General features: G+C 42.0%; 2 protein-coding genes across 3 annotated transcripts in view; one reads left to right on the plus strand and one right to left on the minus strand.

Moving 5' to 3' along the window:
- STAT1 (signal transducer and activator of transcription 1, 91kDa) overlaps positions 1-7,318 on the plus strand; it is a 38,404-nt gene extending 31,086 nt beyond the window's left edge. For both annotated transcript variants that reach the window (XM_004674432.2, XM_012726509.1), the window contains exons 22-25: positions 305-490; positions 1,516-1,591; positions 2,455-2,557; positions 6,199-7,318. In XM_004674432.2, coding sequence (XP_004674489.1) covers positions 305-490; positions 1,516-1,591; positions 2,455-2,557; positions 6,199-6,213 — 380 coding nt within the window. In that variant the 3' untranslated portion in view covers positions 6,214-7,318. The remainder of the gene's footprint in view (positions 1-304; positions 491-1,515; positions 1,592-2,454; positions 2,558-6,198) is intronic.
- A 4,264-nt stretch (positions 7,319-11,582) lies between these two features.
- GLS (glutaminase) overlaps positions 11,583-15,101 on the minus strand; it is a 70,460-nt gene continuing 66,941 nt past the window's right edge. Inside the window, exon 18 of the mRNA XM_004674434.2 lies at positions 11,583-13,582. Within this exon, the coding sequence (XP_004674491.1) occupies positions 13,426-13,582 (157 nt within the window). The 3' untranslated portion in view covers positions 11,583-13,425. The remainder of the gene's footprint in view (positions 13,583-15,101) is intronic.

Consider the following 15,101-nt stretch of genomic DNA (forward strand, 5'->3'; position numbering starts at 1 on the left):
GGTCTGCCGCGCCATGTGGTTACCTCCGGAGCAGAGGGGGATCGAACTCATGAGGAAGTGGCTTAATCTTCTTAGTGCAGTGCTTTAACCCGCTGCGCCACCAGGGAGGGCCTATTTTCCCTGTTTTTTAAAAATGATTATAACTTATTTAGAAATAAAGCGGTATCCGATGTTATGTTATAACTCCAGGACTGCGATTAGTTCTTCCCAGGCTCTCTCAAATCCATAAAGTCTGCAATGTTCTGTTTCTCCCCGCTATTGTTTTAGGCTATTTCCTGGACTCACTGAGTTTTCTTCTTTCTAGAACCTTACTTCCATGCCGTTGAACCCTACACAAAGAAAGAACTTTCTGCTGTTACTTTCCCTGACATTATTCGCAATTACAAAGTCATGGCTGCTGAAAATATCCCAGAAAATCCTCTGAAGTATCTGTATCCAAATATTGACAAAGACCATGCTTTTGGAAAGTATTACTCCAGGCCAAAGGAAGGTAAGTGGGGAGCGCCACTCATTGTTGCCCTGATGGCGAGTAACCCCCTCATTTCCTGGTGCCTGTGTTCTTATGTCCTCACTGTCTAAAAGCTTGCTGGAGGCAGGGTTCCAGCATACATGCTCCCCGGCTTTCCTATAAGTTGGGGGCACCATTACAAGTCTCCCACACAGGCACCATTAGTCTGCCACTTTTTAATTGCTTAAAGTAGATTTTCCAAAGATGGTATAAATACCACACAGTAGAAACATGATGCATTGTCTTGCCTCACACAGGTAGTAAGAAAAGAGTAACTTATTGTTTGGGGGTGTTGGAAAGTTTTGGGCTTTGTGTGTGTGTGTGTGTGTACTTACTATTTTATTACTTTTCAGGTGGAAAAGGTAAAAATCAGGCCTTCCAGGGCCACTGATTTGTGGCAGACTGCTCCTGTGGAAATGTAGGCCCAGGAGACTGAAGTGGTTCATTTTTAGGGGGGGCCCAGTTAGCAGATCATATTGTTACCAGTGACGATCGTTAAGGGTTAGCCTAGACTAGAACACAGGTCTCCTGCACCTCTGTCTTCACTAACTTGCCTATGAGAGATTTCAAACTGGACTGATCTTGTGGGAACATGCTCACAGAGTTAATTATTTTTCAGAGTGAGGAATCTCAAACTGAGCACAATTATTTGGGGGAAAACAATGCCTCCAGCTGACCTTGACAGCAGTGTAAATGGGACCAACCAAGTTGGAATCCCTAAACCAATTAGAACTTTTATGGTTAGACTGCAGCTTCTAGAAGATTTCAAACCTCGGAGAGAGAAACCTCTCAGCTCCATTTCTGTACTGAACTCTCCTGTCTCTCTGAGTGGCTTTTGTATTCCCACCCAGATTTGAGGTGCCACAGAAGGGTGTGCGTAGAACCCCTTAAAGGAACAGACTCTAAGTTGTCAAGTAAACAGTAAAATTGTGACAAAAGAGAAAGTCGCTGGCCAGTTCTCATGTGCTTTCTGCTAATGGACACGATACCGATGTGTTTGCTTCTAGCCCCAGAACCAATGGAACTTGATGGCCCAAAAGGAACTGGATACATCAAGACTGAGCTGATTTCTGTGTCTGAAGTGTAAGTGAACACGGAGGAGAGCCATGTTTAAAAGCCTCAAGCCAGCCTGCTCCTGGCTGGGGCCTGTTGAAGATGCTCATGGTTTGCTTTGTCAGTTGTCCCTGCTGCCTGCCATCTCCATGCCGGTTGGACCTGCTGGAAAGATCCTAATTAGAGATTGTGGTGTCCCTGCCTGTCAGCACTTCATTGCCTTTATAAACCCCCCCAAACAAAACCAAAGTTGTATTTAAGATATATAAGTCCTCCCCAATCTGACATTTTGAAAAAGCATAAATAAAATGAACAAAAATTGATCGGAGTGGGAAAGTAGTTCTTTTTCAACAGAGCCGAGGCCATAGTAAGGGTTGAGATACAATTTTTCCACTTGCTTTTATTTTGTTGTTTCATTTTGTAAAAGGTAGAAAAAAAAATTGGAAAAGTCATTGTCAGTTATTTGGCCAGCAGCACTGTCTTGAGGTGACTGGATGTAGCCTTCATGTAAAAACACTGGAGCAGCTTGATCTGCATACAAACCTCAAGGTAGGGATGAGGGACTCCCCAGACTTCCCTCCGGTGCTTCGTCTAGGCCAGCACTGAGGCACTATCATCTCGGTGACACTCCGCAGCAGGCAGAAGCGGCCCAGGGCCCCGAGTGGCTACTGCTCATCACGTCTTTGGAGTCCGACATGCTTCCCAAGGGCCAGGCTGGGGACACAAACCTCCGGTCTGTACTTTGTTCAAATGTATTTTCCAAGTATACACACTAACCTGAAATGAAAAGTCTCAAGGAATGATGCAATCACAGGCAGAGATGAAATGTCTAAGTCTGCACCTGTTTCCAGAATCTAGATGCTAACAAGCCTTTCTCCTCTCTCCCATTTTAGTCATCCGTCTCGACTCCAGACAACAGACAACCTTCTCCCCATGTCTCCCGAGGAGTTTGATGAGGTGTCCCGGATAGTGGGCCCTGTAGCAATCGACAGCATGGTGAGTACCAGGGGGATGTCCCAGCTGTCCCGTGCTCTGATGCGGACAGGGCCCCCTGGTGGATGTTGGGGGGTGGCGAGGGGACCTACTTACGGGTCCAGGGAGGTGTGAGCAGAGCCTGGAGGGATGGTTTTAGAATAGCCTGTGGCAAGTTGGAGCTTACCGAGCACAAACAAGCTGCATCATCACCAGGATTTTTGTTTGAGGCATTCAGCACTTCCAAAAATATTACGTGACATTTCAAATATTTAGAAGTTCCCCATCTCCTCTTTGAAGTTGTCCCTGTAGAAATTTCACATACGACAGCATTACGATTTCTGCGAGTAAAAAATTGCTTTCCTTTGGCTTGTTATTCCAGCACTATGTCTGGGGGGAGGAGTGTTATTTTTAGGAAGACGGAACCAGTGTTTGGTAGTTACAATAATTATGGACAAGTAGCTGGCAGCCCTGAAACCGTTTCACCTACTTCCTGTTGGGGAGCTAATTTGTAGTGTGGGCACCTGGAGCTGTGAAGCCTTGCCAAGAGCGAAGCTTCCAGGAGTGAAGCAGATAACGAGTATCAGGAGAGGACTAGGAATAGGGCAAGAGAGAACCTTCCTTGGCAGGAGGTTCACTTTGTCAAGTTGCATTGTTTACCTGTGAGTTTGAAATCTTTCCTCTTTACCTGTGAGCTTGAAATCCTTCTTCTTGAAGGTTTGTTGTTGTTGTTGTTGACTGGATTTCCGATGATATTGTTTAATTTTAAGCTCTTTTCCACATGAAGCTATTTCAGTTCATGCTTTAAAAAAGCCTTCTCTCAAGTCATCCCGGGCCTTTCTTCATCATGGTGCTGGGTGCCTGGTGTGGTTCTGAGCTCATTTCTGAGGAGGGAAAGAAGAAAGGTGCTGAGGGGAGAGGGGAGGATCTGCAAGAATTCAGGAGTCTAGATCCTGATTTCAGGGCGTGTTCTCACTGCACTGGTAATATCTGCTTAGATTCAAGATCTAGTTTGTAAATTTTTTTCTTTATCTTTTCCTCACGTAAAGAAGCAGACCCGAAGTCTTTGGAGACTGTACTTGTGTATAATTTCTGACTTGACAATGAAAAAAGTCACTTCGAAAAATGCTTAGATAGTGTAGCATCAAAATAGTTCTGTTCCTATTAACAAGTGTACAATGAACCTTTTATATGTAGAAGGTCATTTCCTCAGTTAGAATGAGTGCCCAATTTTGCCTTAATGTGCTTTATAAAGCCCAACATAAAATGGAATATTTGTAAAGGCCTATTCAGAAATTGTATTCTCTATCCAGAGATTGTAAGAGGGAACCAAAAAATAAGGTAATCTTTTGTATCTCCTTTGTTGTGCCCGAGTTACAATCAGCCACGAATAGGTGACATTTATTAAGCATTCACTGTGTACCAGCAACTTCACATGTAATAATTCAGTCTTTCCAACAACCGCCTGAATTAGGTATTATTAATTCCCTTTTTATGGATGTGGACAAAGTGTCCATCCCTATCTCCCCCACGTCCCCATGCCCTATAACATAACTAAGATTAGTAAATGGTGGAATGAACTCTGAATTCCACTGTTGTCTCTGGAAGGCATGCCCTTGTCCATTGTTCGGAATGCCAGCCACAAAAAAAACTGATCCTTGCTTCATTCAAAATATGCTCCCTAAAGAAATTGTTTACACAGGACTGAGTTGTGTTTTATTCTGATTAAGACGAAGGCACTGTGGCTTGTGGGTAAGAGACCTGTGTTTGCAAATTGGTGCTCTAACTCTGTCATCACCATCATTGCCTATGACCTTGAGAAAATAAGATGGATTAGTTCTCTCTATCTGTGCAAACAATGTGACTGCTTTTTCTGCCTCTCAGAATGCTACTGTGAGAGCAATTTAAATAGAGGCCAGGAAGTGGTTTTGTGGTCTCTCTATACCATCCATGCCCCCTCCCCACAGCCATTCCATTCCATTCCAGATGATTTCCTTCATTTCATTTGTAGAATAAAATAAACCTATTTTACACCCTCCAGTAAACCCATAGGAGACATATTCAACTAAAAGCAGCTGTAATGTGGGCACCACGATGATTTGACAAAATTAAAGTTGAATTAGTCTCCAGATTGGGTGGGCTCCACCTTATCTGTCTCGGATTAGCTGATCTCCACTCAGATCCACTCTGGGAATCAGAGCATCTGCTCTGAAACAGAACAAACGCTTGTTGAGCCAGCTGGCTTTCCTCGCTTGGAAGTTGTGGCTCTGACAAGGGTGGCTCCGTGACTGACGCTGAGGGCCCCTCCTGAGCAGGAGGGCCGCAGGGCCCAGAGGAAACTGTCTGAGACACAGCACCAGTGTTTTCTGCAGCATGACTTGAATATTTGTTTAGTCTGGATTTCTTGGACAGCAGGCCTGTCCTCTGGGACGACTTGAGAACCAGTCTACTCTCCTGCAAGCCTTTGGTCAAAGCTTATGATGGTAATAGTAGTAATATTGTCTGCTATTTTCACCAGCTATACAGGCATTTTACAAAGCTATCTAATTTAATCCTTTCAGTAAATTGACCTCCTAGGAACTATTAACCTCCTTTGATTAGAGAAGGACCTTGAGATTTGGAGAGAGAGATTAACAGGCTGCAGTCACACAGGAGGAGACATTGATAAGGATGTGAATGTAGGATCTCTGGGGCTCTCTCTCCTCCTTCCACCCCAGGCTACCATCTTTACACAGTTTCACTTTCAGCCTTCATTGTACTTGAACAACTTTGCTGTAAACCCTTCGTTGTACTTTCTGCTCCGGAATATTTTTCCCAAGAGCCCACTACCTACCACCCATTGTTGAGTACTTGGGATTTAAAAAAAAAAAAAAACAGGTTTACTTCTCAAGAGAGTTCTAGTCTAGGGCCATTCTTTGGGGCCAGACGACTCTCTGGGGGCCTGTCCTTTGTGCTGTGGAAGGTGAGCCGTATCTGGGCCACTCTTTCCACTGGATGCCACTTGCATCATGACAGTCAATGTGTCTTCAGACATCAATCACAGGGGGGCGGAGTCCTCCCCCCACCCTGAGAGCAGCTGTCCTAAGGGGAGAAGTGAGGTACTCCTGGAAGTGAGTCAGTGGCAGCAAGTGTTGTGTGGGTGAACACTTCAAGCTCACAAGGCGCCCTGCTCAAGGCGGCGGGGCAGGAAGCGCTGCGGGGAGCGGTGCAGCAGGGGGCCCCAGTGATTGTGCTGCTGTAGCTAGCTGTACCTGAAGCACAACTGTTCACACTGTTCCACCGAGGTCTGTAATCCACATTCATCGTCTTCACCCCCTCCCTGGCGAAGCTGAGCATCGCCTCACCCTTATTTTGCAGGAGCAGACTTGTGCTGTTCTGCTTCCAAAGTTGCTTAACAGCAAAAAGCTTTGTGCAGCCTGACGGAATTCCAGAGAATTAAGCCAGTAGGCTGCAGAGTAATGTAGTCGCTGAGCTTAGCGATACAAAGTCTAGTGTAGGTGAAAAGACAACGCATACTGAAGGCCTTTTAATTCCAGGCTGGTTATTTGCAGTCGCCTGGGTCTTTGGCCTGCTCCACTGTAGAACAGTCAAGCAATGTGAAATAGATCAGTCTGCATTTTGTAAGATCAGTGTAATAAACTTAACCACATTTTATCTTTTTACAGATGAATGCAGTATAGAGCATGAATTTTTCTCATCTTCTCTGGCGACATTTTTCCTTCCCATCTGTGGTTTCCTCCTGCTACTCTGTTCCTTCACACCCTATGTTTCTAGGGAAATGAAAGAAAGGCCAACAAATTTGCTGCCACCTGTGACTTGTCCCTAATTCAGACACAGCTGTTACTCTGAAGGGCCTCATGCATCTTGTTAAAGGTAAAACTGAAATGCCCTCTCCACAAAACGGGGCTGGCAAGTGAAAAACATCTAGACACCCAAACATCAGAATTAGAATGAGATTCTTGTGGAAAGCAGGGAAGCTAAGCGAGCTTGTAAAAAAAAAAAAATGCTGAGCATCAAAGCAGGGCCCAGCTCTTTCAAGCGGCTGGATCATACGGTTATTTGAAAGACTGCTTGATACATGACCAGCAGACTTCTGTCCTGGAGAATTCCTACTTGTTCCCTCTGCTTTAAATGTGGCTGGAAGTTCTCCATTGGTTTATCTGTGAAATAGTTTAATGCTAAGTTTACATAGGATCAGCCCTTATCCAACCCTGCATCTGGACAGGTGGTAAAAGTTGTGTTATTTTCTTACATTTTCACACTGGCCACTTAAAGCAAAAGACGTGAGACACGGTCTCTCTTACTTGGGAAAAATAGCTTTTCTGCTTGTTATGGCTTTTATGATACTAATATCAGTAGAGGGAAGGGCATTTTCCAAATTCATGGGTAGTGTTTTCTGTTTAGACTTTAATACCCAGAGCTGCGTAGATTCTGCCTGGTGAACTTGTCTTCACATTTCTCTCCAAAGAGGCAGGGGATTAAGAGCCGTCTCTCAAGGCCAAATCTGGCATTTTTCAAACAGTTAAAATTAACCCTAGGTATAGAAAAACTCAGAAATTTCACTCATGTTTCTTTGTGTTAATTTTTTTTATTGTTATTGTCTGGTATTTGATCTATTCACCATAAAAATTTCAAATTGAGAAGAAAAAATAGTAACTGGCAAATTATTAATCAGAAATGAGACTCAAGTTCTTTGAAAATTCACCCTGTGTAAACTGCCTGGCATATTGCATGTTTTTCACTGATAAATGTGTTTTTCTGAAAAAAATGCAGTGGCAAATGGTTCATCTCTCTGGTGCTTTTTCTAGAGCTTCCTTGACATTTTGTGAAGTGGACTGTTACTGATATACCAATTCATTAACACTAACACACAAAATAACCCAGGTGGTGGGTTTGACAGGGTACTTCAGATACATTTCAGACTTCTGTCTTTGTAGCTGTATCTTACTTTTCCGCTACCCACCACAATTATATTATTGCATAAATGGCTTATCTTTTCTCTGGTGGAGGTAAATTTTTCTTGAAATGTTTTAAATATAGGTATTGCATTAAATAGAATATATACATGGGACTTTTCTTGATATTAAACACAAAATAAGGCTTCCTCCCCATTTTTACATTGATGACATGAACCTGGCTAGGTTTGCATTAACTTTTGATTTTGATATTAAGAAGGAACAAAGAAGACAGCATTTTAAAAAACCTTCTGTGTAATTGCTGGTATTTAACTACTAGGTATCTTTTTGCCCTTTGAGAATGATGTGGCGTGGCTTCACCTTGCTGTATTAGTCAAGGGACTTTTTTTATTTTTAAGAAGTATTAAATACTCAATGATAGTCTCTTTATTAATGACATTTCATGTAAGATCTTAGAAATTACCACCACTAGCTTGATGTTCATTATTTTTCTTATATATGATTAAACAAAACTGTATCAGTCCTTATTTTAAAGCAAGAGTTATGACACCATTTCCCTTTCTTACCCTGCTGGTAAGCAGAAGAGCTATGGCAGGTGAAGATAAGTTAGTGGAAGAGATCAGAAAAGAAACATGATTGAAACAAGCTGTAGTGGGCACCCTAAAAATCAAACCGAAAAACCAAAACATAAAGTACTTTGATCTTGGTGACCACAGCTGCCTCCAAGTGCACGAATAATTTGGCATTGAATTTAAAATGAATGTCAGGCCTGCTAATGTAAGTTTTTCATTTAAAAATTCATGGAAAAGGGGGGCTCTGTCTGGCCTCCAGAGTAGCTATCTAAAACCACATGTCCATGGTTAGATAAGTTGCTGCTGAAGTCACAGCACCGAGAGGGCCATTGTTCTGCAAAGTTTTTAAAAGTGAGAAAGCCACAAACTTCTCAAAGTAAAAGTCACTAGGAGCTGAAAAATAATAGGGCTAGCAAAGATATAATCACCAAGTTAGATGTCATCTGGCAAGTTAGATTCAACTGTTGTTTGACGATTCATCAAGGAGTGGCATATCCCTGATGGCATCCTCACCTGTCTGCAGGATGTCCTTGAATATCAAGTGTCTTTCTATCATACACCAAGAGCTGTTTTTCTCCAGGGAGTAAGGTAGATAATTCCCTGCTTAGCCAGGGTAAGTGTGTCTCTTACGTAATTGTCCTTGTAAGAAGTGACTAAATAGATCCTGGCCTAAGGATGTTTGTGTTCCAGTGGTATTCTAATGCCACGTTTATAGGGTGTTTTACATGCCCAGAGCTTGTAGTAGCACTTGGGACAATTTTGTCCTTATTAAGGCATTTTTCTCAGAGTCATTAAATGAGCAAAATCTACTGCCTATAAAGCTAAAGTGGAATATGAAGGTAAAGCTTAATGAACAAAGCACTCCTTTCTCATCTGACTATATTAGGAGAAACAAGAAAAAATGAGAAATTGCATTGAAAATGCCATACCTCTCTTTAGAAGTGGGGTGCTGTTCATAGAATATGGGGTACTTATTTGGGTGACTCCTTTTGTTTAGATTTATTCATTATTTCATAAGAAAAATAATGAACACTAACCAGAAGCCAGGCTTCTCTTAATGTTTAGGGAGAAGTAGTAATAAAAACCAAAGATTCCTGTTCTGTGGAATTTAAGATTTTCTGAGATATTGGGTCATATGTTTTAGTACAGTCACCTTATTTATTAAAACTTATGACTTTGTGAAGCAAATGTAACCCAAAGCTACAAATAATTTATATGTTATATTAAAATGTACACAATTTCAAAGAAATGCCATTTAAAACTGTTTAAGGAAGGCTAACGATAATATTATTTTTAGACCCGCTTGAGTTAATAATGTGGTGTTTAAATGATACTGAAACTATATTCAGCTTCCAAGTTTTGGTGAATCAACTTCAGGTTCTGTTTGTTATAATGAGAAGTTAAACATCTTATTTGGCCAACTGGAAAAAAAGAACCATACATACATAAGCAGCTTTAAAGACCATACACAGAATGTAAAGGTAACTAGCACATAGAAAGCAGTCAAACACCCATTACCAAACTACGAAAATTCTGTTTCGTAATGCTTCTCTCACCTAGGCCCCTACTGCTGGTGTCTGATCACCAGCTTTCCCCATTTCTTGTACATGAATGAAGCAGTCTTGATATTCAGTGGCTATTAGGGCAGCTTGCTGGAGTCAGTTTCTATTAGCCTCTTTCTTGACTCTGGCGAGATGATGAAGGGCAAGGCCAGGGTACATGGAAGGCAGGAGGCAAGTTCAAGCAGAACAGAAATAGAATGCCAGCTTTGCCCCCATTAAATAACTGCTTTAATTTTCTAATCTTTCCCATCCCAAAACCTACATACCTTCCTTGCTCTGCCAGGGAATCACAGCTTTCCTAACACAGCTATAAAATCCCCCTTCCCCCTAAAGTCTTCAAGTGCCATGTCACACATTCCAGGGCTGCCTGGCTGTGCCATCTGGTCTGAGTCATGAGTTTACTCATTTTACTATGAGGTTTAGCAAGCGAGATTAGGATCCCTAATCCTAGCCCCTAAAAAATACAACAAAAGTAAAATGATGATGTTGTATCAAGAATAATTAAGTTAATCTGCATTTGGGATTATTCTTATGTGTTTCCTGAGTCATGCCTCTATCTGTAAATGAATATGTATAACTCCCGCTACAGGAGTTATCATTGGAGCATGTATGCTCCCCCTTAAACCCACCCCCCTCCCCCACCAGGCCAGGTGTTAGCTAATATGCAAGCAGCTGGTCTCTCTAGTGTGCAGGATGTAGGTAGGGACCGAGAGTGGGACCAGAGAGCTCTGTATCCCAGCCACTGTGGGAGCTCAGCTTCCTCTCTGAAAGAGTGGAATTAGAGATCTGAGCTGCATCCCAAATTATTTTGGACAAACAACTCTGATAACTGAAAATGGGCAACCATGGTTTTCCTGTACCTTCATGCTGGATTAGAGAATCACACACCGACCCTGAACCTGCAAGCCAGGGCTTGCTGGTATTGGAAAAAATGCCATTTAACACACCCATGAGTTAGTGAGAGCTGGTTTACCAGCTGCTCCAATGCAGACCCTAACATGGCAGCACTAGGTTCAACTCTCCAAACAGGTGTGACGCCTTCCTGAAAACCACCTCTTATTAAAGGAGGTTAGCCCGCTTCCTAGTGAGGGTATGTTTAATGCATCAATTCACTATTTACCGAGCCCTTCTTACTTTAAAAGGGAAGTGTTACCTTCCAGAGCACTAGAAATGTAAGGCTCATCCTCATCCTCAAGGACAAACTCCTTAGATTCTCATCTGAAACACTGTGGTAACCCCATCTGACCTCTTGCATAGTACCTGACTTATAGCAGGCATTAGAAATGGATTTGAGCCAACTAAACAGTCCCTGATTTTCTAACCCAGCAATGTAAGAGGAAAAAAAAAAAAACAAACTTGGTTGTTTTTAAAGAATTCATTTTGACAGGTTTTTTGATACATGTATTTATTACACTGTAAAAGCAACACTACCTGATTTCATCTAAAATAAACATTTCCCAATCAGAATACTTACAACTTATACTTTTAAGTTAGATTCACTATGGGAAGTTCTGGAAGCAAAATACATTCATAGCTGGACAATCTCCAGAAGAATCTTTATCCCACATCAGGTCATTATGTCCCTGCCACACAGACATGCTTCGGATGGCTGATAGGCAAATTCAAGCTTTGCAGCTAAGGAGCACGGGCACAGATGACACCCCAAAATGAGATCATTAGAACTAAGACCAGCAAAAACAATGAATGCAAAGGTTTTTGTTTTTTGCTTTTTTTTTTTTTCAAGTGGCCATATACAATTCTCATGACACAAAAAAAGTCCATGATCCTAATGTCAAATCAGAAGTATCTTTGGAGGGTCAACAAGCATTTAAAGCAAATGCACTTGTTAGTACCAGCCAACGGCAAATAGCAAACAGCCAGGGCAGGAACCCAAATCCAGTGATATGTAACCTCACAGGTAAGAGCACATTTAACTGAACCAAAGGATTTTTACAAAAGCTTTAATTTGAGGAAAAAATGAAAATTCTTTGTTCCCAAGTAATAGTTAGAACCTTTTTATTAGCGAACCGCCTTGAAACTATTGGTAATTTCAAGCTACACAACAGAACCATCTTTGTTCCATTTTAATCATACAAAGTAGCTGCTCTCTGAGCACAGTATCTTAACAGATTTCAGTTAAAGAGCATTTACCCCATAATGTCTTTGGGGATAACGCTGTTCAGGTGCAGCATTTTGCAAACCCTCCCTGTCTACGTGGCTTGATGGCGCCTTGGAACCAGCTGCCTACCCACTATGTTCCCCACAGAAGCTCGTGCGTGGAAATGCTTCCCGCCTTTTGTGGCTGAGTTCAGGAACACTGGCAATGGCTATCTCAGTAGAAGGGTGATGGCTCGAGCCACTGACTTAGCTTGGAAGCAAACATCAGAACACCTGGCGGCTGCCAGCTTGAAAAGGAGCCAGCAGGCTTCATAAAGCTTGGCAGCCACAGGGTGTGCAGGTAGAAAAAGCAAGGAATTTGTTCGATGAACGTCACAACCAGCGCAGTGCAGCGGAGGATTTTACTGGTTCCACCAAGTACAGCTTCAGAGAAGTCCATTTGTGTGTGTGTGTGCTTACTGTCAGAAATTCTCGTTAGCGTACCCATCTACCTCCTGAGGTAACAGGATAAAGTGTGTGTGCAGTGAGTCCCGGAGGCAGGTCATGGGCCTCGATTTAAAAGGAAGTGGCCTTTTCTTATTAGCCAATTACAGAGTCCACCAAAAATCAAACACTAGAGAATGAGGAGAAACCTGGGGTGCTCTAGTGGTCCCCCAAACAGAACAAGTATCTTGATGCAGACTTTGAACGGCAGGCTTATTTATATATCCAGCTGCTGTTTAGAGCAGTCGCAGAGCATCGTGACAACTTCGGGAGCTTAGAGCACTTCTGAATCTTTCTTTCTCTCTATCCTAGAAGCTGAAAATACTTTAAAGAGCTACAGTAGCACATCCCTTTTTTATTTTCTAGGTTGATGAATTTAATTTATCCTTAGCTGAGTAATTTGTCTCTGGATCATCTTCTATAGACAAATGGCATAGTCATAGCTTGGATGTGAGAAATATGAGGCTTTTCTGACTTACTGTGGAAAACATGAAAACTGCATAGTATGCCAGCTCCCGCTTTCCCAGCTAGAGGAAAGAGGCAAATAGCTAAATGTCTGGAAAGTGAGGCTGGACAAAGGGGATATAAAAAAAGTAAATTTTTTCAAAAGTATGTAACTACATTCACACATGTGTTTTGGTCATCAAACATATCTTAAGCAGATTCCCTGATAAAGTCTAATGAGAACTGGTCTATCCTACTAACAGTTGTTAACTATGATAATCTTGAAAGAGTCACATCATTGCAGTGAGGGCAATGGGAGCCATTTTAAACACTCAACCACGAGTTTAAACACTCAGACTAAATCTATACTTGAAGTCAGGAAAAGCACACTGTTTTGCTTCTAAGGCAGCTTTGACCTGTCCGGACAGACTACATAACAGAGCTTAATTTATAAGAGCATATCAGCAGATCACCACCAGAACTTGAAAATCCACAGAACACACAGAAGTAAATCATGAAGACCACACAATTAAGCTAGCGTTGATAACTATTTCTCTTACATCGAATTCTACAATGCACGAGGTAAATATTGCTCACATTATGGAGGGGGATTGTTTTATTTCTATTTTTTCCCAAAGTGATCAGATTTGTCCTGTGCGTACAATGAAGAAAACTTCAGTAACACTGAAATGACAAATGTCAAATATACATCACTACCAGATAAAAATACACACATTCTTCATAATCATTTTCCACAATTAAATAGGTAAGTGGCTTAAATCTTGGGATTAAGAGCATTACAACAATCCATCAAGATTCTTATGAACGGTTTGGTTTTCCTTTCCATCGTCCGAGTCTCCTTGAGGTGTGTACTGGACTTGGTATTCCTGGAGGATCTTAAATACATCATGGTGTCCAAAGTGCAGTGCTTCGTCCATCGGAGTGTTATTCCACCTAAAGAAGTAGCAAGGCATGGGCCAGGTCACTAGGTAATTTCTGTGCAAGGTGACACTCCAGCAACTCTCAGATTTTACAGTGACCCCTTGGGTTAAGGGTCATTTTCAAATCCAGCATCTTAGCAATACTACACGTGAAAATAAATTGAAGACAGGTAGAAGGGGATTTATAATTCAAAAGTGGCCTCAAAGACCTCTTGGGATATGGGGAAAAGGAAAAAATACCTTCTACAAAAGGATCTTGTTTACATAGTTAAGTGTCTGGGGGTGGGGGTTGGTGTTCTCTGGTTTTCCTGAATTTTAACTTCACGAAAGGCCAAAGGACCTTCTTTAAAATGTTCAAAGAAAAGTTAGGCATCTATCTCCCATCACCTTAACCTTTGATGGGCAGTTTGTGTTGCTGTCAATTCAAAATCTCACCGATGTCAGAAGCCTGGAAATAACTGAGCTCATTAGTGCCCACACAGACACGGTAGGAGCAAGATGGCCCAGAGGACTCGACATCTCATCATATCTGGTAAGGATGGCCGTCCAGGGCACGACCCGGCGACTCACAAGCAGAACACTACCCTCCCCTCGTGCGTGTGTGTGTTTCTGGGAGGAGCTATTTGGATTGACAGAGTGAAGACTGAAGAGAAGAAGAACTGAGTTACCAGCTGTGGGTAATCAGTTTGTTAGCATTATGAGAGAGGAAATAACACTGTGAAATTCACAGCCCAAGTACATGGCAGTTTGATAACTGGTTCCCTAAGACTTCACAAGTCATCAAGCGTCTCTTCCCATCCTTCCTCCCTGCCGGCATCGCTCCCTTCTGCCAGGCTCCCACCCCCTTACTCCACTTTTCCAAGTGCCACTCCCACCACCTGCTGGACTTCCTTCTCCTTCTTTCCATCTCCATAGCCTTCCACTCTCCTAATGGGGCCCCAGTACAGAACTAAAGGTTTTTAAGAAGTCTCACTTAAATACGGTTTTTGGACCAAGTTTGGTGGACTGGTGCTAATTTTAAAAATCAGGTAAGTAACACTTTACACAGACCTTTGTGAGTCTCTAATAGAAATAACTTGAAGTTGCCTTTGACTTCCATTTTAACTTTCATCAGCTTAGGGATTGCTTGTGGCCCTAAACCAAGAGGTGGGTACCACTTTTCAATCATCGATGGCATCTAATTATTGCCCTTTTTAGAAAAACTCAATGTTTCCTGCAAGTTACATTTTACAACTCTTCTTCCATGAGAAGCACAAGACACCAACTTTTAAAAAAAATGCACCGAATTCACTCATGCCTATTTTGCAACGTGGGGTGATGATACCCATCATATAAAACAGACCTAGTTTGGTCTAGAATAGTTGAATGCCAGGCTAGGTAATTAGCTAACTTTTGCCTATTGATAGGTAGTTGTACTTCTACATCCGTAGTAGGGTTCAATTTAGAGAGTGCACATGTACAAAAACCTGAACGTTTTAATTCTTAAATATACACAGTAAATATTTCCAGCATGTGGTAGTGTTTAAAGTTAG

Source organism: Condylura cristata, unplaced genomic scaffold (assembly GCF_000260355.1).
Source record: "Condylura cristata isolate star-nosed mole 26May11 unplaced genomic scaffold, ConCri1.0 scaffold00002, whole genome shotgun sequence".
Lineage (NCBI taxonomy): Eukaryota > Metazoa > Chordata > Mammalia > Eulipotyphla > Talpidae > Condylura > Condylura cristata.